Genomic DNA, 25,672 nt, shown 5'->3' on the forward strand with positions numbered 1-25,672 from the left:
GGGAGAAGGAGTGAATGCAAAGGCGTCATGAAACTAAAAGTTGTATGTGTCCTGCACCACGTAGGCTTTTTTTGTGCTTAAGAAATGCAAGGCAGCCCTCTCCCATCTGCCATACAACAAAAATGTTTCATATACGCAGAGCAGAGGTTGGCAAAACATAATCAGAGGGTCCCCTGAGTCAATATAAAAGCTAAAATAAGACTAATATTGAGACTGTAGTGTGAGAGGTATGACCAAAAAGGTAAATTATTCAGAGATGTGGGAGGTTACAGTGCCCAGATTTCCTTCATACTGGCTCAAATAAACATAGGGATCCCCTCATTTGCAGTATGTTGTCTAATTTGTCAACTAGAATGCCATTCCTGTCTGTGTTTTGTTTTTTTATGACCTTTACAATTCACTGATATTTGGAAAAAAAAAAACCTAAAGCGTCTGGTAACTCCGACACTAATTGTACTCATACAAATGGGGTACTATTATTTTCACTAGACCTGCAATTATTCAGAAATTTATGACAGTCTACGTTATGCAAATGATTTTTAAAACATTTATTTGGTAAATATAGCAAAATGTGTTATTTTCCATTATTACGCCACCTTCTGGAATCCAGGGTTGTCTTAACAGCAGTGTGGGCCCTGGGCAAATCAATGCACTGGGGTCCCTACCCACCCATTCACGGGAAAAAAATTTAAATGGTCAATAAAATTAAACCCTCCTGCATGCCCATCAGCCCTCCCACACATGCAGAGAGACTCTGTCTGACTGGTCTGAAGCCGGCGGATGAAGTGAAACTGGGACTGAGGTGAGTACTCACGGCTGTAGGTGGACAGGTTGGCGGGCCCCTACAAGCTCCGGGAGCTTGGGCAACTGCCCAACAAGCCAAATGAAAGAGATAGCCCTGCTGGAAGCTACTGGGCATGCCAGTCATGGTTAAGTTGTCCAGGTTTCAAAATGTTAGACCTTGTTGAGCTACCAAATTTATTCCTACACGTTTTATGCATTTAATTTAAGACAGAGTAAATTTAAAAAATTACATTATAATTTTAAAGTGTAGATTTTTGTTATGATATCCTGAGTGCAGAACCCTGCTTTTTTGATCTTGTGGATATGTGGATTGATACAACAGCAAGAATTGCAAAGTATTTCTCGGTGGTGTTTAGAATTTTCAGATAATTCAAAATAACAATGCATATTTTGTGTGGGTACAGCATAGATAAGTGGTGCTCAAACCTGGTCCTCAGGACCCCACACGGTTCACTTTTTCCAGGACACAGGTGTATTTTCCAGGTGTATTCCAGGACACTGGTGTATAATTTTTTCCAGGACACGTGTATTTTGCAGTTGCACGGGTGTATTCATTACTCACTGACACATTTTAAAAGATCCACATGAGCTAATTATTTCACTTGTGATTCTTTGAGGAGGCCTGTATAATATGGACTGTTTGTGGTCCTGAGGGCCGAGTTTGAGAACCTGAAAATAAATTATAGTATTGTTGGAAGATTATATATAAAATTAGGCTTACCATACTATTCCAGGTACTGTGGCTGGCTGACTTGAAGCCTGGATTTCATCTAGTTTAAATGAGCCACAGAACCTGTGTAATCCATGAGTGTCCCGGTGTAAAGGGATGATATGGTAAGCCTATATAACATAATACTGATGTTGGAATGTGACCAGTCAAAAAAAAGTTTCAATATAGGTTCCGCACAGGAGAGAGACAAAGGTGAAGGATTTATATTATACAGATGGGCCCAGCTAGTTTGCTGCTCATAGCGCGCTATTCCAGGCCTCTGTGTCGTGCCATGGAACATTACGTGATGGCTGTACTGTGGCATGCTGTTGTATTCTACAATGAAAGATAAGCCAGGGCATGTAATACACTGCTTAACCTCTGGGTGGCGAGTGCTCCACTGATGATATTTGTACTACTGAATACCACACTATTAAAGTGGATGACCCTGTAATGTGTACAATACAATGTCTACTGTATAGCGGATATGCCAAGCGGTGGGATGTCAAGAGAAATGTTTTGAGTCTAGGGTCACAGGAGTGCTGTGTGGCTCGGTAGCGCCAAGCGTCTTTTTGTGCGTCTTTTTTTACCTTCAAATGCATGTTATTGGCACAATCAGCTTCTGCTGATTAAAATGTTATGCAGCATGCCTATATTCTGTGAGCGAGTGCGAGTGTATCTGCAAGCAAATCACTATGTTACAGTCGCTGATACTATAACATAGTGTTTTGCATGCAGATACACCCGCACTGGCTCACAGAATATAGGCATGCTGCATATAATTTTAATCAGCAGAAGCTGCTTGTGTTATTTATATATTTATTAACAGTTTCTCATATAGCGCAGTATATTCCATTGCGCTTTACAATTGGAAACATTTATAGACCAAAACGGGGTAATAACAGATAGACAGAGGTAAAAGGGCCCTGCTTGCAAGCTTACAATCTATAGGGAAATAGGCATTGATACACAAGGATAGGTGCTATATATTGCAATTTGGTCCGGCCAGAATGCAGAGTTTCTTGGTGGGCTGCATGATCCAGTCACACAGGAATGTCAGCCAAATGTCAGAAGTATGTGAAAGAAAGACAATGTGTGAGGTTATGTGTGGACTGTGAGAGAGGATGTAATAAGACATGGAAGCTATGAAGTTTATGTGGTCGGTTCTGGAATCTGATAAACTTGTCTGAAGAGGTGAGTTTTCAGGAAACGCTTGTAGGATTGAAGAGTAGAGGTAAGTCTTATTGTGCGTGGTAAGGCATTCCATAGAGTGGGTGCAGCCTGAAGAAAGTCCTGTAACCGTAAATGGGAGCAAGTAATGCGTGGGGATGAGAGACGCAGATCTTGTGCTGAGCGGAAAGGTCAGGTTGGGAGATATTTTGAGATGAGCGAAGAGATGTATGTTGGTGTAATTTGGTTAATGGCCTTATGTGTGAGTGAAGAGATGTATGTTGGTGTAATTTGGTTAATGGCCTTATGTGTAAGAAACAGTATTTTGTATTGAATACGGTAGAAAACTGGCAACCAATAGAGGGACTGACAGAGCAGGGCAGCAGACGATGAACGTTTGGCAAAGAAGATATGCCTCACAGCTGCATTCATAATGGATCGTAATGGCAATGGCCTGTTTTTGGAAAGACCAGCAAGGAGACTATTGCAATAGTCAATGTGGGAAATTAGTTTTTGCAGTGTCTTGTGTGAGATATGGTCAAATTATGGATATGTTTTTTAGATGTATGTAACATGATTTTGAGACAGATTGAATGTGGGAAACAAAGGACAGTTCAGAGGCAAGGATGACGCCAAGGCAGCGAGCTTGTGGGGTGGGGTGGATTGTTGAGTTATCAACAGTGATAAAGAGATCAGGTTGGTAACTGTTATTGGCCATTGGAAATATAATTAATTCTATTTTAGAAATATTAAGTTTCAGGTGGCGAGATGACATCCAAAATGAAATGTCAGAAATACATTCAGTGGCACGGACCAATACAGATGGTGTTAATCTGGAGAGGATAGGTAGATTTGAGTATCATTTGCATACAGATGGTACTGAAATCCAAAAGAGCGGATTAGTTTGCTAACATAGGTGGTATAGATTGAGAATAGCAAATGACCTAAGACAGAGCCTTGCGGTACTCCAACTGATAAAGGTAGCGAAGAGGAGGCAGAATCAAAAAAACAAACAGAAAAGAGCGATCAGATAGTTAGGAAGAGAACCAAGAAAGAGCTGTGTCCTTAAGACCTAGGGATTGTAATATTTATACGAGAAGAGAGTGGTCAACAGTGTCAAAAGCAGCAGAGAGATCTAGAAGAATTAGGAGTGAGTATTGGCCTTTAGCCTTGGCAGTGACCAGATAATTTACTACCTTAGTCAGTGCTGTCTCTGTGGAGTGCTGGGAACGAAAGCCAGACTGAAGTGGGTCCAATAAGTTGTGAGTGTTAAGAAAGTGTGTGAGGTGAGTGTAGATAAGTCTCTCCAGTAGCTTGGAGGGGCATGGGAGCTGGGAGATAGGACGGTAATTTGAGAGAGTGTTAGGGTCATAATTTTGTTTTTTCAGAATGGGAGTAATTACTGCATGCTTGAACAGTGATGGAAAGATGCCAGTAGAGAGAGAGAGATTACAGATTTTAGTTAGGGTTGGGATGAGCACAGGCGACAGAGCTTTACTGATTTGTGAGGGTATAGGATCTAGAGGAGAGGTAATAGAGTAAGAGGATGAGAAGAGTGTAGATACCTCATCTTTGTTTGTGAGGTCAAATGAAGAGAATGTGCCATAGGGTTCAGATAGGGAATTGAGGTGGTCACTAGCTGAGGAAGAACATACCATTTCATTTTGGATATTATCAATCTTGTCCTTAAAATAGGAAGCAAGATCATACGCACAGATAGTAGCAGGTGGCTTGGGTGAGGGAGGGGTAAGAAGCAGTTTAAATGTATTCAAAAATCGCTTGGGGTTGGAGGCTTGAGCAGAGATAAGAGATTGGAAATATGTTTGTTTGGCAGTGTCCGGAGCAGTACGATAAGAGTTGTAGATAGTCTTACATGTGAGGAAGTCACTTGGAGTACGACACTTTTGCCACTGACATTCTACTTTACCTGAAAGTTTTTGTAGATGCCCTGTTAAGTTAGAATGCCACGGTTGACGTCTAAGTCTATGCGGAGTGTGATGGGCAGCTGGAGCTACTTAATCGAGGGCTTTTACTAGAATCTGGTTTAGGTTTGATGCAGCAGTCTCAGGAGAAGTGAATGTAGAAATTGGTGAGAGTCGTTGTTGTAGAGAGGTAGATAGTTGTTGAAAATTAATTGCATTAATATTTCTGCGGGTTTTAGGAGGTTTGGTTGATTTCACGGACATTGAGGTTGATGTAATGGAGGAGAGTGTGCAGGTGATAGGGTTGTGATCTGAGAGAGGGAAAGGAGCATTAGTGAAATCGGAAACTGAGCATAGTCTGGTAAAAACAAGATGAAGGCAGTGGCCCTCCTTATGAGTAGAGGAGTCAGTCCATTGGGAGAGGCCAAGAGAGGAGATTAGAGAGAGTAGTTTGGAGGCATGAGGAGATTGTGGACTGTCAATGGGGATATTGAAATCACCCATAATGATAGTGGAGACGTCTGAGGATAGGAGGGGAGGGAGACAGGCTTAAAAATGTTCCAGAAATTATTGAGGTGGCCCATGCAGGAGAACTGTGAATGTGAAAGATTGGGAGAGTAATATTCCTACCCCACCTCCTTTACAATTACCAGGCCTGGAGGTGTGTGAGAAGTGTAGGTTACCGTAAGTGCAGCAGTGGAGACAGTGTCTGATTCTGTGAGCCATGTTTCTGTTATTGCCAGAAAGTTGAGGATTGTTGAAATAAAGAGGTCCTGGATGGATATTAGTTTGTTGTAGACAGAGCGTGCATTCCATAAGGCACATTTGATCAATTCGATTTGCTATATGATTCAGAGGCATTTGAAGGTAAAAAGATGCATAAAAGACACTCGTGCTACTGTCACGCCACATTAGTACAGTACATGTAAACACATTCATCATGACTCAGTGAAAGCTGTGCATGCCTGTGACCCCTGTCTGAGCCCTTGAGACAAAAAAAATATTTTTTTTTTTTTAAAGTACAGGACTCACACAAATACTGTACTGTAATTATTTAATACTTTATTACACATTCTTCTACAGCCCTTATTTAATGACCAAAACGCTGTACTATAGTGTACCGAATCACAGCTTCTGTCAGTAAATCATTGGGCAGTGATACAGAAAATGCATTGGAAATCTGACACATGCCCTGTGTAGTTTAGGAAAAGTGACACCTGGTGGACAAAAAGTTGTATTACACGATGACTTTTTTTTCCAGTGCTACGCTACGTTAAATTACAAAACATTTTCTGTGGTGCAACTCAAGGTTACTTTGTGGCGCGAGATTCATGATGCGCTACATGGCTGTATGGAGCAACAAACTAGCTGGGCACATCTGTACCTGTTCAATTTTCTCGGTTTTGCATACTTTTGTCGTGATCCATTTTATTATAAAAATCACAGGATTTCCTTAATGGAGCCACAATTCCTTCATGCTCTTCTGAGCAAGTAACATTATTTCCTATGACAAGATTAAAGTTATCTAGGCTGCATGACAATTAGTGCATTTTACCCATTACAATTAAAAAGACAGAGGCCAGGTGATTGTACTTCTAGAAGTTTGGCTGTGAGAAATGCATATGAGCAAGCCAAATCTGTATTCAGATTGCATGCAATCCTATGCACTACAAGTGAATTACAACCTGAACTTCTTTCCCAGGCCAAAGAATAAACAATTTCAGCAGCAAGTAGACATTGCTTCAAGCTACGTCCTCTGGCGGACAGAATCCCATCATCGGCATCCCGACAGGGTTAGAATACCCTCCCCCTCTCCCTACCCTAACCCTCCCGGGTACCTGACCCTAAACTCCCCCATAGTGCTAAAACCTAACCTCCCCCTCCCCGCATGCAAAACCTAACCTTTCCCCCTTAGTGCCTAACCCTAACCCTCCCCCTAGTGCCTAACTCTAACCCCTAATGCTAACCCTCCCCACAACCCTGCTACTTACCTTCGGGATTCCAACAGTCAGGATGCCAGGGCTGGGATTCTGACAAGAGCCGGGATTCCGGAACCGGCATCTGAGCACTGGAATCCCCGCGGTCGGGATTTTGACCGCATCCCACTCTAATGCACTGGATATATGTTACCAGATAAATTTAAAAGAAAAACATCACACAAAATGTAGTTTTGTTTGACCTTCATTAAAATATGAAGAAGTCTGGTGGGTCAAGCTTGATTACAAGTAAAACCAAGTTTTCTTTTAATTCAGTGAATTCTATACACAACAAATTATTTAAGACCTGGGTGGAATTTTTAATTAAAGCTGCATTCCTAGTTAAACATTAAGACTTAACAAGCTGCTCATTCCTGTTATTGGAGACACATAAACTGTATTCTACAACAGTTTTTCTGCACAGTGGATGCAATCACATGTATGTGGATGATCCTATGTGTATGGGTCTTCAACAAACCCATTTTACTATAAAGAAGCAACAGAAAATGGGGATGCAGTCATAATGTTGATATTTACATTGCTTGGTAGCAATAAAGGTAGTTCAAACAGGCCTGTTTGAACTACCTTTATTGCTACAAAACAATATGGCTGCCAGACAAACATGTTTTTACTACTTTGCCTATCTTGTGGCAGATACTCATCTTGATAAAGGCGTCACAGTGCACTGAAAAGTGTTTAAGGAGAGTGAGCGTATTGGGGTACGAGGTCCTATCCATATTTACCATACCATTTGCATAAGTACCCAGGTCCCATCTTCTGGTGTTCTATATTCTACATCTATATGGTACAGACACTCCCCTTGTGTTTTTATAATAAAAGCTTGTGTTTGCAACTCATTATTGCAGAATAGCTTTTTTATTCTGTTTTATATTTCCTTTGGAGCAACTATGCTATCATATAGCCAATCCTGGAGAAGATCCCAGATGATCTGAAAAAAACCTTTATGAGCTTTTCACCATCCTATCTTGTGTAAGAATACATGTAAGAGTTTGCACTGTGTCCACCACATTCCGGTGATATTACTGAAGTGGGACTGTCTGAACTTTGGAAAGGGACTTGGACAACATCTTCTTATTTACGGTTTTGGACACTTATGGAGTTGTTAACCCTCCCAACAATATTACACCATTGTGTTTTTTTTTCTTCAATAATAAAAAAAAAATTATACTGTCAGCTGTAACAATCCTTAGCGCAAGTTGTGTCACTGTTTTTATCTGTAGGTATTTGTGAGTTGGTGACTTATTAGTGACCCACACTGCTTTGAAGTGCAGCACCATAAGTTCAATTGTTTTTCTCCATTATACCCAGTGCCACCTGTTCACATTATGTCACATTGTAGTGTCACCAGTTTACATTATGCAGTATGGTGCCGCAAGTTCCCATTATAATTACTGTGAACTGTACCTTACATATAGATGATGTTGAAAGTAATACTCCAGACTTCAGGGGAGTTTCTATAATGGGTGCAGGGTGTGCGGTGCACACAGGACCCTAGGTCCAAGGGGGCCCATACCGCATACCCTGCAACCTTTTTTTAATACTTACCACTCCATCGCCGGAGTCCCATGATGGCGCTGGTATCAGTGCTGTCAAGATCACCTGGAAAATGGCTGCCGTGGGCAGTTTCCCTGCGTTTTGCGCATACGCAGTAGGGAACACACCGGGAAAATTGTTGCGGCACCATTTTCCTGGTGACCTGCGCATGCTCTGTAGACTCTGGGTACATTCTAGTGCCCAGAGTCTACCGGTGCGGCGCTGCGCTCAGTGTGCAGCCGGCCGCCAGAGAAAGAGGAGGGGGCCCCGGACAGAGACTGCACACAGGCCCCCTCCTCTCTTGAAACGCCCCTGCTAGACGTCCTTTAAATGTAACAGTTGTAGACATTTTGAGAAGTGTCTGGGTTGCTTGCACTGTGCAGTAATGTCCCAAGTGAAGATGAGTCTCCAGAAGATGCCACATCAGTCATACACCAATAGTGAAACAGAGTTGCCATGTATCTGAGTTGTAGAATATATGTTGCCTCAGTTAAAGATGGGTAGGTATAGAGTTTGTGACAATAGGATGTGAAGTGTCTTCACATGGCAAGGCAGGGGGGATTGTGCTGGTGATCCAAAACAGGGCATGGGGTCCAAATGGAAGAGGGGGCCCAGGGCAGGTACCCCAGACCCCCTGTTAATACAGGCTCTCCAACAGCATTCGGTCAGCAGCATGATAGGGGTGCAGGAGAACCAGGCCCCAGAGGTTGCACTGGCATCATAATAGCTGCACCCACTGTAGTTACACCTCTGATTAGCATCTTTTATAAACAGTCGGCCATTACATTATCATTACAGCAGATTTCTTAAGAATATTTTACCCATCACAAAATTACGTCACAAATTTCATAACTGCATGCACTATATACATCACAATATTGTATTTTATATAACACTATATGGATAAAAAAAATGCAAATTAAGTATTTTCTTGCATATTCATAGCACAAAAGAAACAAAAGTTAAAAAGGCAAGTTTGCTTTTTGCAATAAATGTTTGCATTGGTAAATGCACATTTCTCTTGCCCTTACATAATTTGAACAGAAAAATTAGCATCTGGCTGCCACTATCTTCAGTTCAGCGATGCTGACAACCGTTAACTACTGTTTGCTCTAAGCAAAACAACATTGGAACATGTAATTTTTTTTTATTAGTGTGATGTGCTTCCAGGTGTTTAAAGAGGGAAACATTGTTAGACTCTCCATCTGTTTTTGCTAGGTTTTTTTACTGTGTATTTCAAATTCAATATCTGTGTTTATTAAGGAGTATTACCTTCATATTTAGGGCGGTAATCAATTAGTTTCGCACATGCGATAAAGTTTTGCATGCTTGACTTTTTGCCTACATCGCATATTTTAGCCGCGGAAAATGATCATGCGCGTACCCGCTATTCACCCTATTCGATTCCAAAAGACGCAAAGACGGTAACATGCGAAGTCAGAACAGGCAAAAAGTGATGTTAGAAGCGGGGAAATCAGCCTGAACCCCCCCAAAATATGCAGAAACATTGGGGATCAATGTAGTAGTGCCTGACTAGCCCTAATAAAACTGTTTGGGGTACTTAACTTGCCACTAATTACAATTGCCACTCTTTGCACAAGTGGTACAGCATGGCATAAAGCAGTATTTTTAGGAGAAAATAAGTTGTCCTGCAAATTTGTGCAAATTTGTGGTACCTGAAAATGGGTGCAAGCATCTTTTAATGTTTGTAAAGTGAAGTTTTAATAAATGCGAAATTCCACCTTCATAAAAGCACCTGCAATCCCAAAAACACTTGACCCCTTCTTAGAGCACCCCCAGAACCTTATTTCGCTAGTTTGTGATCTTCTATGTTTAGAGGACTTCAAAGGACTGTCCTTATTTGATCTTCCACTTGGTGGGACTTTGGGGGTCATTCAGACCCGCTCGCGAGCGCAGGACGCTTGTAAGCGGGTCGATGTTGCCCCACTGTGCATGCGCACGACGGAGGGAGCTCCATCGTGCGCATGCGCGAGACCCGGATAGCGACGGGCTCTCCGTCGCTCCGGGTCTCGCACCAAAGGGGGCGTGCTGTCGATGTTGATTGACAGCACGCCCCCTTTGGTGATGTCAGTGGGAGTGATTTTGGCTCTGATAGAGCCAAAATCACTCCAGGGCTTGCGGCAGGGAGACCCTACTGCAGGGTCTCCGTCGCAAGCCCGATGGTCGCGATGGTCTTGACCATCGTGACCATCATCATGGACGCACGCATAAGCTGTGGGTGGTCACCCACAGCTATGCGAGCGTCCAGGTGGACGCTCCATTTTCATGGAGGAGGGCCCTAATTCAGAGCGAGCGCTCTGGTCAGAGCGTTCGGCTCTGAATCAGGCCCTTTGTGTGGCCGGACCATGTATCTTCAGCACTCAGCTTAAAGAGGAGAGAAGACAGAGACGGAGACTTGCCGATTTTGTAAGCCAGGAGAGTGTTCTTTCTCAGCGTGGTAAAGGGCTGTCACAGGCTGAAGGACCGCTTGCATATTTGAACGATTACTTCTTAACCGCTCTAACATCTTAGCCCGACAGGGCTCCAAATACACCTGAACTGGAGCTTATTAAATGGAGAAGCAGACACTCAACTTTATCTTTACAGACTAATGTGGTGAGATCTTAATGTGACATACTTTGCTCCATTAACATTATATTGGGGAAAAGAAGCAGCTATTGGACATACCCACCTCTATATATAATTGTGCAGATTTTTTAGCATGTTTTACAGTATATAATACATGCACCTGAAAATGTATGCTTTCTATGTTTTTTATGAGTTAGATTAATGTAAATACATTTAAAATTATTATAGCGTCTTGATATTATTTGGTTCTGCCATATTTGGTAATAGTACTGAATAGTATTATTATACATTTTTTATATACTATAAATTAGCGCAAAACCCATTAATTTTTTTTTGGTGATTGGCTAAAGCACTGTTCTCCCCAAGCTGTTTTTTTTGCGGGTGCAATGCCGTCAAGAAACAGCTATCGCCTGGCACTTCCCCCTCCCCCAATGCCGAGACCCCTGATCGGCACTCTCCCCCGCCCCAATGCGCCCCGTCCCCAATCGCCCAATCACCCTCAATGTGTCCTTGTTGCCACAGACACAGATGCCACATGTTCTTCACATCGGAGGCTCTGTGTCCGCCGGCAAGAAGGACACGTTAGTGAGGGTTCCGGGATGCGGTGCATTGGAGTGGGGGGGAGTGCCGTGCAGGGGTTGCGGCATTGGGGTGGGGGTAGGTGCCAGGCAAGGGACGTGGCACTGGGGCGGGGGACAGTGCCGGGCCGGGGATGCGACATTGGGGCGGGGTGAAGTTGCCCATCACAGTGCAGGGGCAGTGTCAGGCTGGAGGGTAGAGATCCTTCCCCCTGTAAAAAAAAGCACAGTCACACTGTTCAGGCGGGAATAGTCGCCTGAACTGATTAAAGAGAGTATACCTCCGTCCACTGTGTTGGAGCTGGGGACAGTATTTGGGAGTCTGTGGAGCTGTATAAAAAATATATTCTGTGTAGCCAGAAAGTGGGAACAGTATCTGTGGAGCTGCTGTATAAAAAATATATTCTGTGTAGCCTGCAAGTGGGGCCAGTATCTGTGGGGCTGTATAAAAAATATATTCTGTGTAGCCTGCAAGTGGGGCCAGTATCTGAGGGCATTTTATTACTGCAAAGGCCTCCACCCGGCTACTTCTTGATGCCACCCGGATGGAAAAATTTGGTCATAATGGTTTTACCATGCACTCATGGAGTGTATTTAGAATAAATTACTCAAATGTGGAAGTGCAAGTATTTCTTCTCACCAAATGGTTGAATAAACTTGAATTTTCCCCTTCACCATCTACCAACATGTTTCAAATGAAAAATATTTTCCAAGGTTGTGGGAGACACTAAAGCTGGCCACACACTAGACCAACTTACATCCAACCAGCCAACTTGTTGATTGGTTGGAATGAAAATCTGGTAACGTATGGGAGTAACTGATGATCAGCAATTTTCTCCTAAATGCCAGAAAACAGATGAAAATGGTCGTTCAGACAAATTTGTTAAATGTTTCATCTAACCAATTTGTTCAAACAACAGTTTTGTTAAATTTTCCAGTGTTTGGGAACAAATTGCTGACTGTACTCCTTACCAGATTTTCATTCCAACCAATCAACTAGTTGGCTGGTTGGACAGATAATCTTTAGATGTGTGGCCAGCTTAAGAAGTTAGCAGTATTTGCATCTCTTTCTTCCAATGGGAAATGAGCACTAATAAGCTCCAGCATGAGTCTCAAATAAAACCTTATGTATATAAATCTCTTGACACAAACACAAAAGGGAAGGGATAGTATAATTGTGCACTATTCAAATGATACTAAAGATAAACATATAAGAAATAACTTTTATTAGATATTCGTTAAAATATATATAATTCCCCAGCGGGAGTTATGGTCATGGTAAAGTATTTAAAAAAATATATATAAAGAGATGAAATTAAAGTTTAAAATAAAATGCCTGGGGTAGTATCACACATTCAAGAAGACTCCTTATGACATCAACGTATCTGGGTACTAGCTCCTCATATAGTAAAATACAGGTATGATCAAAGTAACAATGGCCCGCAGTTTTGTTCTCTGTTAGTTCTATACTAAATGTAGTACGAATGAATAAACAATTTGTTGGGAAAAACTGTGTATTGTCTTGTTTCCACAAGGATCTCTAGTTGCTCAGGAATATCTTCTTCACTTATTACTCAGTTTTATAACTTTTCTGTGAAATAATTAAATTATATTCAGTTTCATACTTACTGGATATAGTTATAGCCAAGTGTGGAACAAATTCCTCATGTTACCTTCTACTCTGAAATGTCATTAGTTTCACACACACATATGTACTTCCAAATTGATCAATATATAGTTACTAGTGTCACCACCCTGATTACAAGATGGGGCTATATATATATATATATATATATATATATAATATATATCTGTCCTTCTATAACAGATAATTTCCCTCCGGTAAAGTAAATTATATATATATCTATATCTGTGTGTGTGTGTGTGTATATATATATATATATGTGTGTGTGTGTGTGTGTGTGTGTGTGTGTGTGTGTGTGTGTGTGTGTGTGTGTGTGTGTGTGTGTGTGTGTGTGTGTATGCTATGTTTATTGGGTGTTCATTCTGCAGGGGAAAGACCTCTCCTTTATAATTTAGGGTGCAGTGATTGCCCAAAAATTTTAAATTACTTCACGCCTCCTGTATAATTATAATCACATAATAAAAAATGGAACCATCCCACTTGGTTAATGTAGGCTGTTAAATATAATGGATATCATTACCCTGATTGAGCTGGTAATGATTCCTTGGACAGTTGTAAATCAGGTCTGTCAATGAGTTGTTGTATAGTAGGTTGTTATTGTAACAATCTCGCTTGTGACAAAATGTCTTGAGATAAACTGTGACAAGTATTGATGATTCACAGGTGTTAGCAGCTTGTAATCAGCCCGTTCTGTGCTGTCTACAATCCAGTTGATAATGGCAATTGCTTCACACTCTATCAATATACAATATATACAACAAGTTTCCACATATAGCAGCTAATGGGTGTATACAGCTGATATTAGCTGATAATAATCAATATCTATTTATAATTCCTTAGACAGTATGAGTTAATCCTGTTAATGATTTGTTGTATAGTGGGTTGCTATAAAGTATATAGAAAGTAACAAATTATCTTAAGATAAATTGTAACAGTTGTTGATGATTCACAGGTGTTTAGAAGCTTATAATCAGCCCGTTCTGTGCTGTCTACAGTCCAGCTTATAATGGCAATTGCTGCATACTCTGTCAATATACAATATATAAAACACATTTCCACATAAAGCAGCAAGAGGGTCCATAGAGTTGATATTAGCTGCTAATAGCCAGTATCTGCTTATAACAGTATCAGTACAACAGTGGGTTTCAATTTGTTATTGGTTTTGTTTATATAGATAATTATGTTCCTGTTATTCAATCTTCACATAAAGTAAGGGAGTAAGGTGACTTATAATAATATGCTCATTCACAAATATTCTATATATAATATGTGATATTTTACATTAATATTAGATTCAATGGAGTCATTCAAACAAACAGCTGTGACCACAGTAATTATAATAATGGATATGCACAATGTTTGTGGCTTGGTGCTAGAACGGTGCTCATTTTATAGTATATTCGCAACTCACAGTAGCCACACATATACAGCTAGTATTGAAAACTTATATATTGCTGCCCGGCATTCAAATACAATTAATACGGCCGTGATCAGCATTAGTCAATAGCAAAGAGTCTGTGAGCGCCACTGGCACCCTCCAATGTGCATTTTGCCTGTGGCTGACTCATGGAATCACCCGATGGGCGAGTCTGATGGATTTAAATAGCCTTACCTTCCTATTCAATTGCGGTCAAGCCAATTAAATCTCCGTGATCACAGAGACTCTCGGGACAGGAATACTGAGCGCTTGCCGATTCAAGCACCAGACAGAACTTATAGATGTCAGTAAAGTTGATTCTACATATTCCGGTCTAATAGCAATATCACTAATGAACTGGTTGCATAGGGGATCTATTGGGATACAGACATACAGTATATCAACTGGGTAATATGCATCACAAATTGGTGAAAATAAAATGATGTGTAATCCATAACAGTAGATACTATCTTGTTTGTTCAAAAATTATCACATAATAATAAAGTGGTTGATTAAAAACCCAAAATTTAATTCTATTAAGGATCACCAATAGAAAAGGTATTATTATCACCTTAAACCTAAATAAATAGAGTTATCATAAATCTATTATGTATATATACCTATATATAGTGATTGGAATCGCATAACAAACTTAATCATGACTCATTGCCCAACTCAAGCAAAAATATTGGTGAAATTGTGACTAAAAAATGTTATATGTAATCTTCAGAAAAAAAAAACTTAGTACAGTGTCACTGATTGAACAGAATACTAATTATCCTGTATTGTTAGTGAGAATTATATGAAAAGTGTGTGGAAATTAATTGTGAAAAAAAGATGCAAACTACTGTAGGTCCATTTGACTCCTATATGTGCCCAAGTTATAAGAGAGAGAATAAAAAAAACTGATGACTCATGTAGGTGATAAATAAAATATAAAAAATGAGTGTAATAAAAATTGATGCGTTCTGTGAGTGATAAAGAAAAAAGAAAATAAACAAAATACTTTGACTAAAATGTAATAATATGTACTAATTGGGAGAGATGAAATAAATGTATATGTATATATAAATCATAAATTTGCTAATTGTGACTCTGAGTCAACTGTTATCAAGATGTTATGTTTGATTGTGTACCCCATAAATCCTTCTAATACAAATTTTTCAAGATACAAGACCCAGATTCATCTCCCTCTAAATTGGAGGTCTAAGATCTATACTGAAATATATTTAAAGGAAAGTAGAATAATTATTCTTCTCATTGAGGCCCATGGGGTAGATACTGCCCATCAGAAATATGAGGCGTGCTTCTCGTCTGAGGAGTTGTTTGGTCAAGTCTCCTCCTCTATTATCTGTTCTGACTTTTTCCATCATGAAGGCCTTAAGAAAACGTGGGTTGCCTTGATGATGAAGTAGGAAGTGTTTTGCAACTGTTGTCCATGTTTTAAATTTCTTCTGGTCAGATTCAGCATTGAGAATATTACCTGCATTTTCAAGTAGTCTTTGTTTAAAAGGGCTGTTGGTCATGCCTACATATCGAAGATTGCAAGGACAGATTAGGCAGTAGATGACATTTTGTGAATTACAATTTAAGGATCTGCCAAACATGGTTGTATTTATCAGAGAAATTTTTAGTTTTAATTGTGTACTGACATGCTTTGCAGTGCCCACAACTGTAAAAGCCTTTGATTCATGGTTTTACACCATACTCTAATCGATAGTGAATCTCTCAAATTTCTGGATCTTCGCCAGATTTTCACTCTGTCACCAACAATGGTTGCTAGATCTGGATCTGTCCTTAAGACATGCCAGTGGCTCTGGATAATCTATCTCATCCTTCGATTTTTCTGACAGTAAGTACCTATAAATCTTATTGGTTGCTTTTCTTGAACCCCCATAGTTTGATTCTGTTTGGGATGAATCAATGATTCTCTCCCTCTCATTTTGCCGAGTTGAATGTTTTCCGTGTCGATCTTCTACTATAACCTTTAGCTATCAGTCTCTTATCCAACTCCTTGGCTCTAATCTCAAAGTCTCCTCTCCTGTGCAATTATTTTGAGTTCTCAAAAACCCTCCCTTCGGTATACCAGTAATTACTGATCTTGGATGAGAACTGGTCGCGTGTAAAATACTGATTGTCATAGTCTTCTTTCTAAACATGTCAGAGGTAAGATGTCCATCCTCTTTAACCGAGATTATTAGGTCTAAGAAGTTCACTGCTAGTTGAGTCATCTCCATGGTCAACCTTAGGTTAAAAGGATTGGAATTGAGGATTTGTATAAACTTCTGTAATTCCTCTTTGTTTCCATCCCAGATTATGAAGAGATCATTTATATATTGCAGATATAGGAGGATATGCTGGTATGGTGTTCATTAGCTTCCATAAAAATATACTCTTTTTCCCACCAACCCATATATAAATTGGCATAAGTTGGTGCACAAACTGTTCCCATTGCAGTCCCTGTCTGCTGCAGGAAGAAACTTCCATTAAAGATGAAATAATTTTTCATCAACATGAACACAAGGAGTTGGGAGTAGAAAATTGTTGAAGTCACAGTAAGTGTCCATTTTGAGAAAGTATTCTGTTGCGTGTAGGCCTCTAGTATGTTGAATACTCGTGTATAAGGACTCCTCGTCACATTTGGCCTGCCATGTTCCTGGAACTAGAAGAAGATCTTCAATTTTAGTTAGGATATCCATGGTATCCCTCACATATGACGGGAGACTAACAACAAATTTCCTCAAATGTTTATCTATGAAACAGCTGGCTTTCTCGGTTAAGTTGTTGATACCAGAGACTATATGCCTGTCTAGTGGAGTGAGTGTGTCCTTGTGGACTTTGGGAAGCATGTAGAAAGTTGCCACCCTAGGTTCTTAAGTTTCAAGATATTTGAATTGGGTTTCATCTATTGTGCCCTTCTCTCTTGCTTGTATATACAGTATATGTGATTTGCTTTACCGGAGGGAAATTATCTGTTATAAAAGGACAGCTTAAAGCCCCATCTTGTATTCAGGGTCATGACACTAGCAACTATATATTGGTCAATTTGGAAGTTCATATGTGTGTGAGTAAACTAATGACATCGCAAAGTAGAATGTAACATGAGGAATTTGTTCCACACCTTGCTATAACTATATCCAGTAAGTAAGAAACTGAATATAATTTAATTACTTCACTGAAAAGTTATAAAACTGGGTAATAAGTAAAGAAGATATCCCTGAGCAACTGGAGATTCTTAATACACATCTTATCAATAATTGTTATACCATAATAAACATGTCTGAGTGAGATATGCACACATAATAATACGCAGCTTGCTTAATCAAGTGAATAACAACTTGGGGAAACAAGACAATAGAGAGTTTTTCCCAACAAATAGTTCTATACTAAATGTTGTACGAATGGATAAACAGAGAACAAAACTGCAGGCCATTGTTACTTTGATCATACCTGTATTTTACTATATGAGGAGCTAGTACCCAGATACGTTGATATCATAAGGAGTCTTCTTGAATGTATAATACTACCCCAGGCACATTATTTTAGACTTTAATTTCATCTCTTTATCTTTATATTTTTTTAAAATACTTCGCCATGACCATAACTCCCGCTGGGGAATTATATATATTTTAATGAATTTCTAATAAAAGTTATTTTTTTAAACCTTTATCTTTAGTATCATTCGAAAAGTGCACCATTATACTACCCCTTTCCTTTTGTGTCAATGTAAATTGGTAGTTGATAGCCCTTTTGGTTACATTTATGTATGCAATACCATAATATATTAACAAATTTATATGGGGTGGATGTTGAATTGAACCTGTGCAGTAGTTCTCTTTGTTGTCAATGGTATATAAATCTTTTATCATATTCATATAACATATATGTATCGATAATAAACAACCAAACAAGAATCAAATTAGCAAAATTCACTTTAAACATAATATTCCCGATATTGATATTCTATCTCCAAATACTATTATTCAATATCATCAGTTTACATGGCAATAATACATGATATTAATTGGATAATGGTATGGTTGTGCTTCTATAGATCATATATGACTACTGCTTTACAGTGATAAATTGAGTTACCATAACAACTTAGCATCTCCTTACTAATGGTCATCAACATTTCTTAAATGAATAAGAATGGATATATTTAGTTTATCTGATAACTAGTCACTACCACCTCGAACCAGGACTTTATACTTATTATGTGTGTTTACAAAGGTCTCTCAAAAACATCCACATGATAGCAGACTTCCTTAAGTTTATAAGGGGTACATCAAAGATGATACACACCATTCACCATTCTGTAAAGTATCTTAAAGCCTGTGAAACTTATTGCCTTCAGTTGCCATAGCAACCCGACACTGCCAATTTCTAACTTACAAAGCTTCAGTAAAGGCACTACAAAACGATAGTAATAATATTAGAAGCCCATGATGCCTATAAAAGCATATTAAAACCATAATTTTGTCTTATTAATACAACAGTAAAGTTCACTACCCTGCCTTAATCATTATAAATTTACACCTTACAGGCCATATTCTTGTAAAAAATAAACTTTTACATGCCTTTGAAAAATCATATACCTATATTATTTTTGTATCCAGTTCTTATCCTTTTGTCAAAAATGTAACATTTTCTACCATTAAAAGATTGAATGTGAATGGTATTAACTAATGTTGGGGCTTGAGAAAATGTGAATAAGATGTTTCAAACAAATGCGCCTGGGCAGCTAAAGTCAGGTCCCCCAATAGGATGTACTCCAATCCTTAGATCAACTATAGATGTGTAAAAAATAGGAGGAACCACACCCAAGTGCCTCTATATAAAACCCACACTCCTATATCTATAAAGAAGTGTGTGACTAAATACTTATATTTTTTCACAGAAATACTTGTTTATATTCCGAACGCCTCTTGTACGTGGACAAACCAATGAACCTTGGTTCTCACCACATAAAAATACACAAAAGAAAAAATGTAGTGCAGGTCATAAATACAAATAGTCTCTCAATTTATCCTATATGATCCCATAATAAGCTTTAGGATGAAAATATCAGCAAGTCAAAAAAATGCCTTCTTTGCACATGTTCTTTAAAAATATTTTCACATACTCATATGTATGAAGCAATATAATTTTTAATGAAGCATAAAAAGAAAATATTTTCTTATGCCCATCTATCCAAAAATAATACGGGCATATAAATCACAGAAATACATAAAAATCCAGCAATGATGAAGATGGACTCATACCAGAACCAGATCAGTAAACAAGCCTGTAGTCAGCTTACAAATCTTTTTTGGATAGACGGGATATGGAGTTCTGTTTAGTAAATGTTTTTTCTATTAAGTTAAAGTCAGGTAGGGAGGTCTTGAATTTTAACTCACTGTTTGGCTGCTCACTGTGTAAATATTTAATGATACGGATATGAGGTAACTGAGCCTAACACACACAAAACATCAGGTATTATAAACTGCAAGCTGAAAAAGGTAGGGAATAGATGATTTGCTAACTGACACATTTCTGGTAAGGAAGTGCTCATTTTGAGAGATTGTCCGATGATATCAAAAACTTGTACTAAGAGGAGTATATAATATACCTTATCATTCTGCTCTGAAGCTGTGCATCTAACAGTGGTCAGCAGGAGGGCCAGATTAATAAAGGGCAGATGGAGCTACAGCTCTAGGCCTCCACATAATAGGCTCATTGTCATGATGATCATCTGCCTAGCTAGTCACACAGTCGGCCATAAATCATAAGTATTAAAATAGTTTTTTTTATTTTTCTCACAAAATTATGCAGTTGCTATATTTTTGTGTATTTAGAGTGACAGTGGGGCTGATAGTGTAGGGGGTACTTACCACCAAGGGGCCACACCTACACAGCACTGGTCACAGCTTCTCCCCTTCTCAGTATAGGTCTTGAAAATTTTCAGCCACAGCGTCATGTGGCCCTCAATCCAGTAGCAGTCAGAATTCCGGCGCCAGAATCCCAACTGCCGCCATCCCCACAGTAAGTATCAGGGTTGGGGAGTGTGTTAGGTTTAGGGGTTATGGTTAGGCACTAGGGGAAGGGTTAGGGACAGGCTGGGGGGGTTAGGGTTAGCCTTCGGGAAAGGTGGGTTAGAGTTATAGTTAGGAGACTTACCTAATAGGTTCGGGATTCTGACTGTCGAGATGCTGCTGTCAGTATTCTGACTGCTGGTATCCCGACCATCATCTTAAATACTTTGTTGGTAAAATATATACACCAGAAAAAAATTCACTGCAGTAAACCATTCCTTCTAGAATTATTAAAAACTCTGCATGTTGCACAGGATTCAGAGCATCAGGCAGAGTTTTGTAAAAATTCCAGAAGGAATGGTTTACTGTGGTGATTCTTTTTCTGGTGTATATTTTCTACCAACAAAGTATTTAAGACTTTGACACAAGAAAAAAAATTTGGTATAGAAACAGTTCACGTACTGGTATGTATATAAATGTCTGGTGCTCAAGCAGAGCATCACACACTAGCACAGTAGAGGTTACATATATTTTATCTGTTCAAGACCTGTAGTCTCAGTTCTAAGTGTACTCTCATAGCCAGAATTTAAATTACTAATCTTACCATCTAGTTCTTCCACTGAGATGTTCGCAAGCTGCTCACTGTCACTTCCAGTGGACAGTGATCGGTTCAAGTAGTTATTCCCCTTGTACAACAAGCCAGCAGTGACATGATGGAATGGCATCTTCTTCCTGCATTCAAATTAGAAATAATGTTTCAGATTGTTCCTTAAATATTTACTGTACTGCAACACCATATCATTGCTTATATTTTTAAAGAATCACCGAACAATATATATATGATTAATTAAGAATAGGGTAATAGAGTGACTATAGGTGTCCAAACCACATTAAAATAGGACTGAGAACTGTGTTTAAAAAATATATAACATCCAATTTTTATTGAAAACAATTCAGGCAATAAAATAGCATATAAAGGTAAGATCACGATTATGCATTTTATGCGTTGATGAAAGATGTAATAAATATCTGAAATGTTGCACAATCGGCAAGTATTCCCTCATCATTTAAATCTGTGGAGTGCTGCCTGTTAGAGATATCATCCATGGTGTCCCGGCTAATTGGAAATTGCACCCCGGTGGCTGTATTATTAATATGGACTAACTGTATGTATATTTATATAATATATATATATATATATATATATATATAAAAATATAGAATCAAGATGTTTAATTTTACCTAGGGAAAAATCCCAAATCAAGCAAGATTAAAATTCAAATCAAGCAATGATAACAAGATTCTGACTCTATAAACTTCACCTTCTATCATTACTAAATTACGTCCATGAAAGAAAAATAATAAATAATTTAAAATCTATTTCAAAATTCAATATATGTAACTTGACATGACTATGCAAATGTTTGTTACATTTAAGAAACCCATATCAGAAAGGTCAATCGATAAATTAAAATAAAATGAATAATTAAAACATATCTTATCATGATAAAAAAATTAAATTCAAAGCCACACATTATCTAATAGAAAATATAATTATACTTTATCTTGCGTGTTAAGAAAGCAAGATAATCAACACTGAATGACTTGCTGTATCCTTAGACCTGCCTGTTGAATATAGGGCAATACAATTGAAAATCATAAAATCATGTCATAAAATCACATGGATTGTAATGTACAATACTAGGATAAAAAAGAAGAAAAGTCACTTTAGTTACACTCAATTGTATGCTATAGCATCTCCTAGTGTAGGAAGTTATTGTGGCTGTTCTGGAGATGTTATGCTTCTTTTCTATTGAAAACCAAAGTGTTCACATTTTTGTTTTGTACAGTAGAAGGTATCACTGATAGTAAATGTGCTGTCAGTACACATTAACAATTATCTTATTAACCAACAGCAAACAAGCCAAGTTCCTGGTTCTTTAAGATTTGTAAAATTTAAGGTGGGTACACACCTGACATATATACAGTATCTGCAGATTGAGGGATCTGCAGATATATCTGCAGATGATGGTCGTTCATACACACTGAATGGCCATCAGCTGCTTGTGACCTCGGCCCCGGCAGCTGGTGGGCGGGTCTGGTGGGTCCCGCCCCCTCCTTGCGGCTACAGCTGTGTGTGTACGGGCGGTCTGCAGACTGCCCATACACACCTGCCGATGGACAGATGTCTGCAGACATATCTTTCCATTGGCTGTGCAGCACAGCCAATGCGATATGTCGGTGAATGATGACATTCACCGACATATCACGGGTACACACTGGCCAACGTGCAGCAGACATATTGGCCGATCAATTGATCGGCCAATGTATCTCTCAATGTGTACCCAGCATTAGTGGTTACAATTGGTTGTCGAGAGCTTCTGGCCAGCTTCTGAAATCATCTCTTCAAGACAGAAAAGTAAATGATCGGCCAGAAATAACTACAATTTTATATTTTAAAGTATATACTGTGGGGTAATGGATCAAGTGGAGAAGTGGTCTAGTGGAGAAGTTGACCATAGCACCCAACCAATTTGAATTTGGCATTTATCAAGTACATTCAATAAAATGAGAGGTTAAAGCTGATTGGTTGTTATGGGCATCTTCTCCATTCTTTAAAACATTTCATACATTTCCCTGGTTGCATATCAGTCAAGAGCCAGCTAACATTAGTACTTTTGCATTGAATCCCTGCTGCTCTGAGGTCTCTAATGTTGCTGCCTGGTAAGGTCACTGCTACCTGTAAGATGCTGCTAAATCTAGTTAAAAGTGGTCCCATGTGAGAAAAACCCTCTCCGAACACAGTATGCATCCAGATGGCTAGCCATTCCATTGGGAACATCCACCTTATAGTTTATGGCCATGGACCATTTTTATCCATTTCTCCCCTACCTTTCTTGTTTAGATTCCCCCTCTCAATCGCTACCAGTGTCTGTGCAGCTAGTAGAAGTCAAAATAAATTGCAGTGTAAGTGTGGTTGGAGGGGCTTTTACTGTAAGTGTGTGATAGGATGGGTGCAGGATGGGTAGTTCTGAATCTGAATGTAATGTATGCGAGGTGTGCATTCATGGTAGGGTGTAGGTTGGAGCTAATAATATAATATTGGGCCGGAGCTTTTAAGTTATTGGTGGGGTGATGGAGGGAACTATTTGTATGATGGTAGGGACTATTTAATAAAATAGTGGGGTTATAGTGGGATCTTTTAATTTATGGTGGGGTGGTTTCGGGGCTATCAATTTAATGTTGAGTTTAGGAAAAAATACCACTATTTAATGTTAGGGAGGAAGTAGGTTTGTTTATTAAATGTGAATACTGTTAATTTATTGTGAAGCTGGTTAAGGGGAAAGGTCTATTTCAGTGTCAATACCCACAATTGCATGTCAGGGCTGGTTTGGTGTAAAAAGTCTATCCATTAAATATAAATGCTATTATTTTGATGTCAAAGTTAGTTGCAGGGAGAGAGGTTTAATTATTAAATGTGGCTGCTACTTACTTAAAGTTTGGACTGATCAGGGCAACAGCCTAGTGTGGTCATTCATTGTTAGACTTTCATATTCGTTCATGTCTTTATTCTTTCTTACAAACAGGAATGCCAGACAATCAACAATTGAGTTTAAGACACAAACTTAAGACATGAGCAACAGCAAGTAGTGAAAGCTGCAAGATTAGGTAGGAGAAAGCAGGACAGTTTGATTTCCAGGAGAGTCTCAATTTTAGATGACTGTCCCTCTCAGTCAAAACTCAGTCAGGACCTAGTACTAATGTAATTTCATTTTAAACACCTGTGATTATCAAATGCTGATTATTGGGATACTGATGATAACTATTTAATTTGCTTTTAAATACCTGATATATAATGTATACTATTGGAATATTTTTCATGATAACAGTAATGAGAAAAGATTAAATATACTGTAGACAGAAACTGGATAACTGCTTCCAGAACAAAGGATAGTGGAATGTGAGAAAGTATGCTCATACCAACAGAAAGGCCACTCAAAAAGAAAATCATCTATAAATAGACTATACATTATATAAATCAATTTAAATTATGTCAATGCTCATGAAAGAACATAAAAGTAACCTAGTTCTTATTGCATTTTTCATGAACTTTTTTAGTGAAATAAAAACTGCGCAATAGAATTTCATAAATTAAAAACTAATTTAAATAAAATACAAGCATCAGAATCTAATTGATGGGTGGATCCACATAAATATAGGCAAATCAATTTGAGACATTTATAAAACAAAAAATATTTAAAACGTATAGCAAACATATGAATCAGTCCCATCATAAACCTAATGTATCCATGGGGATTTATAGAGATAAATCAGTTACATTACCTCTCTCTATATATATTTATCTGTAAGTTATATAAAATGCAAAAATTGGGAAATAGGGCATGAAAAGTGGTCCCGTCTCTCTCTCTCTCTATATATATATATATATATATTAGGGGTGAGCGGGTTCGGTTTTACTCGGATTTACTCGGTTCTTATCGCCACTTTACCGCAAATTCGGATTTATTATATTGGCTATCCAAAACACATGATAGGTGATAGCCAATAAAATGCAGTTTAAAGATCCGAGTAAATCCGAGTAAAACCGAACCCGCTCACCCCTAATATATATACACAGTATATATATATATATATATATTATGTATATATATAATATTTAAGTTATATATGGGCAATTCCATGAAAATATGGACATGTGGCCTAAAACATAAAAGTCAATACAGGTTTAAGATGTTGGGATAATTAATCAGTTTAAGTGCTCTATTTTGTTGATGGAGGAAAATAATTTTAATTTGTGATGTAGTAATTTATATTAACGCTATCAGTGTTTGCTGAACAAAAACAATATTATCAGTAGGCTTTCATTCATTTGCATATAAAACAATGAAAATATATGTGTTTGATTAAATTATCACAAAATATCTAAATATTATGGTTAAAATAATGGAAATAGGGCAATTTAACAGCCATAAATAATTCTCTCTCCATGAAATTGTTAAATTAAAATGTACAACAGTAAAAGGTGATTCCATTACCAAAAAAAGTAAAAAAAAAGTTTATTTATTCAGATTTTGAGATATAACCTCAAAATTAAATTTTATGTAAAAGTTTCTAAATACAAGCTCACATTTTTTTCCACGCTGTAATTTGAGGTAACGAAATCACCATTTTTTTGGTAACGGAATCATATTACATTGCCCCTTTGATCAGAAAGAAGATATAAAAGGGATGCTACTGTTTTTACAGCTGATCTCAATCATTGATTACACAGG

General features: G+C 38.4%; 1 protein-coding gene across 2 annotated transcripts in view; it reads right to left on the reverse strand.

The window, feature by feature from the left end:
* CALN1 (calneuron 1) overlaps window positions 1–25,672 on the reverse strand; it is a 384,359-nt gene that overhangs the window by 255,675 nt on the left and 103,012 nt on the right. For both annotated transcript variants that reach the window (XM_088445859.1, XM_088445858.1), the window contains exon 2: window positions 20,983–21,110. In XM_088445859.1, the coding sequence (XP_088301985.1) occupies window positions 20,983–21,103 (121 nt within the window). In that variant the 5' untranslated portion in view covers window positions 21,104–21,110. The remainder of the gene's footprint in view (window positions 1–20,982; window positions 21,111–25,672) is intronic.

The sequence above is a fragment of the Taudactylus pleione genome, unplaced genomic scaffold, assembly GCF_031769625.1.
Source record: "Taudactylus pleione unplaced genomic scaffold, aTauple2 ptg000391l, whole genome shotgun sequence".
In the NCBI taxonomy this organism is placed as follows: domain Eukaryota; kingdom Metazoa; phylum Chordata; class Amphibia; order Anura; family Myobatrachidae; genus Taudactylus; species Taudactylus pleione.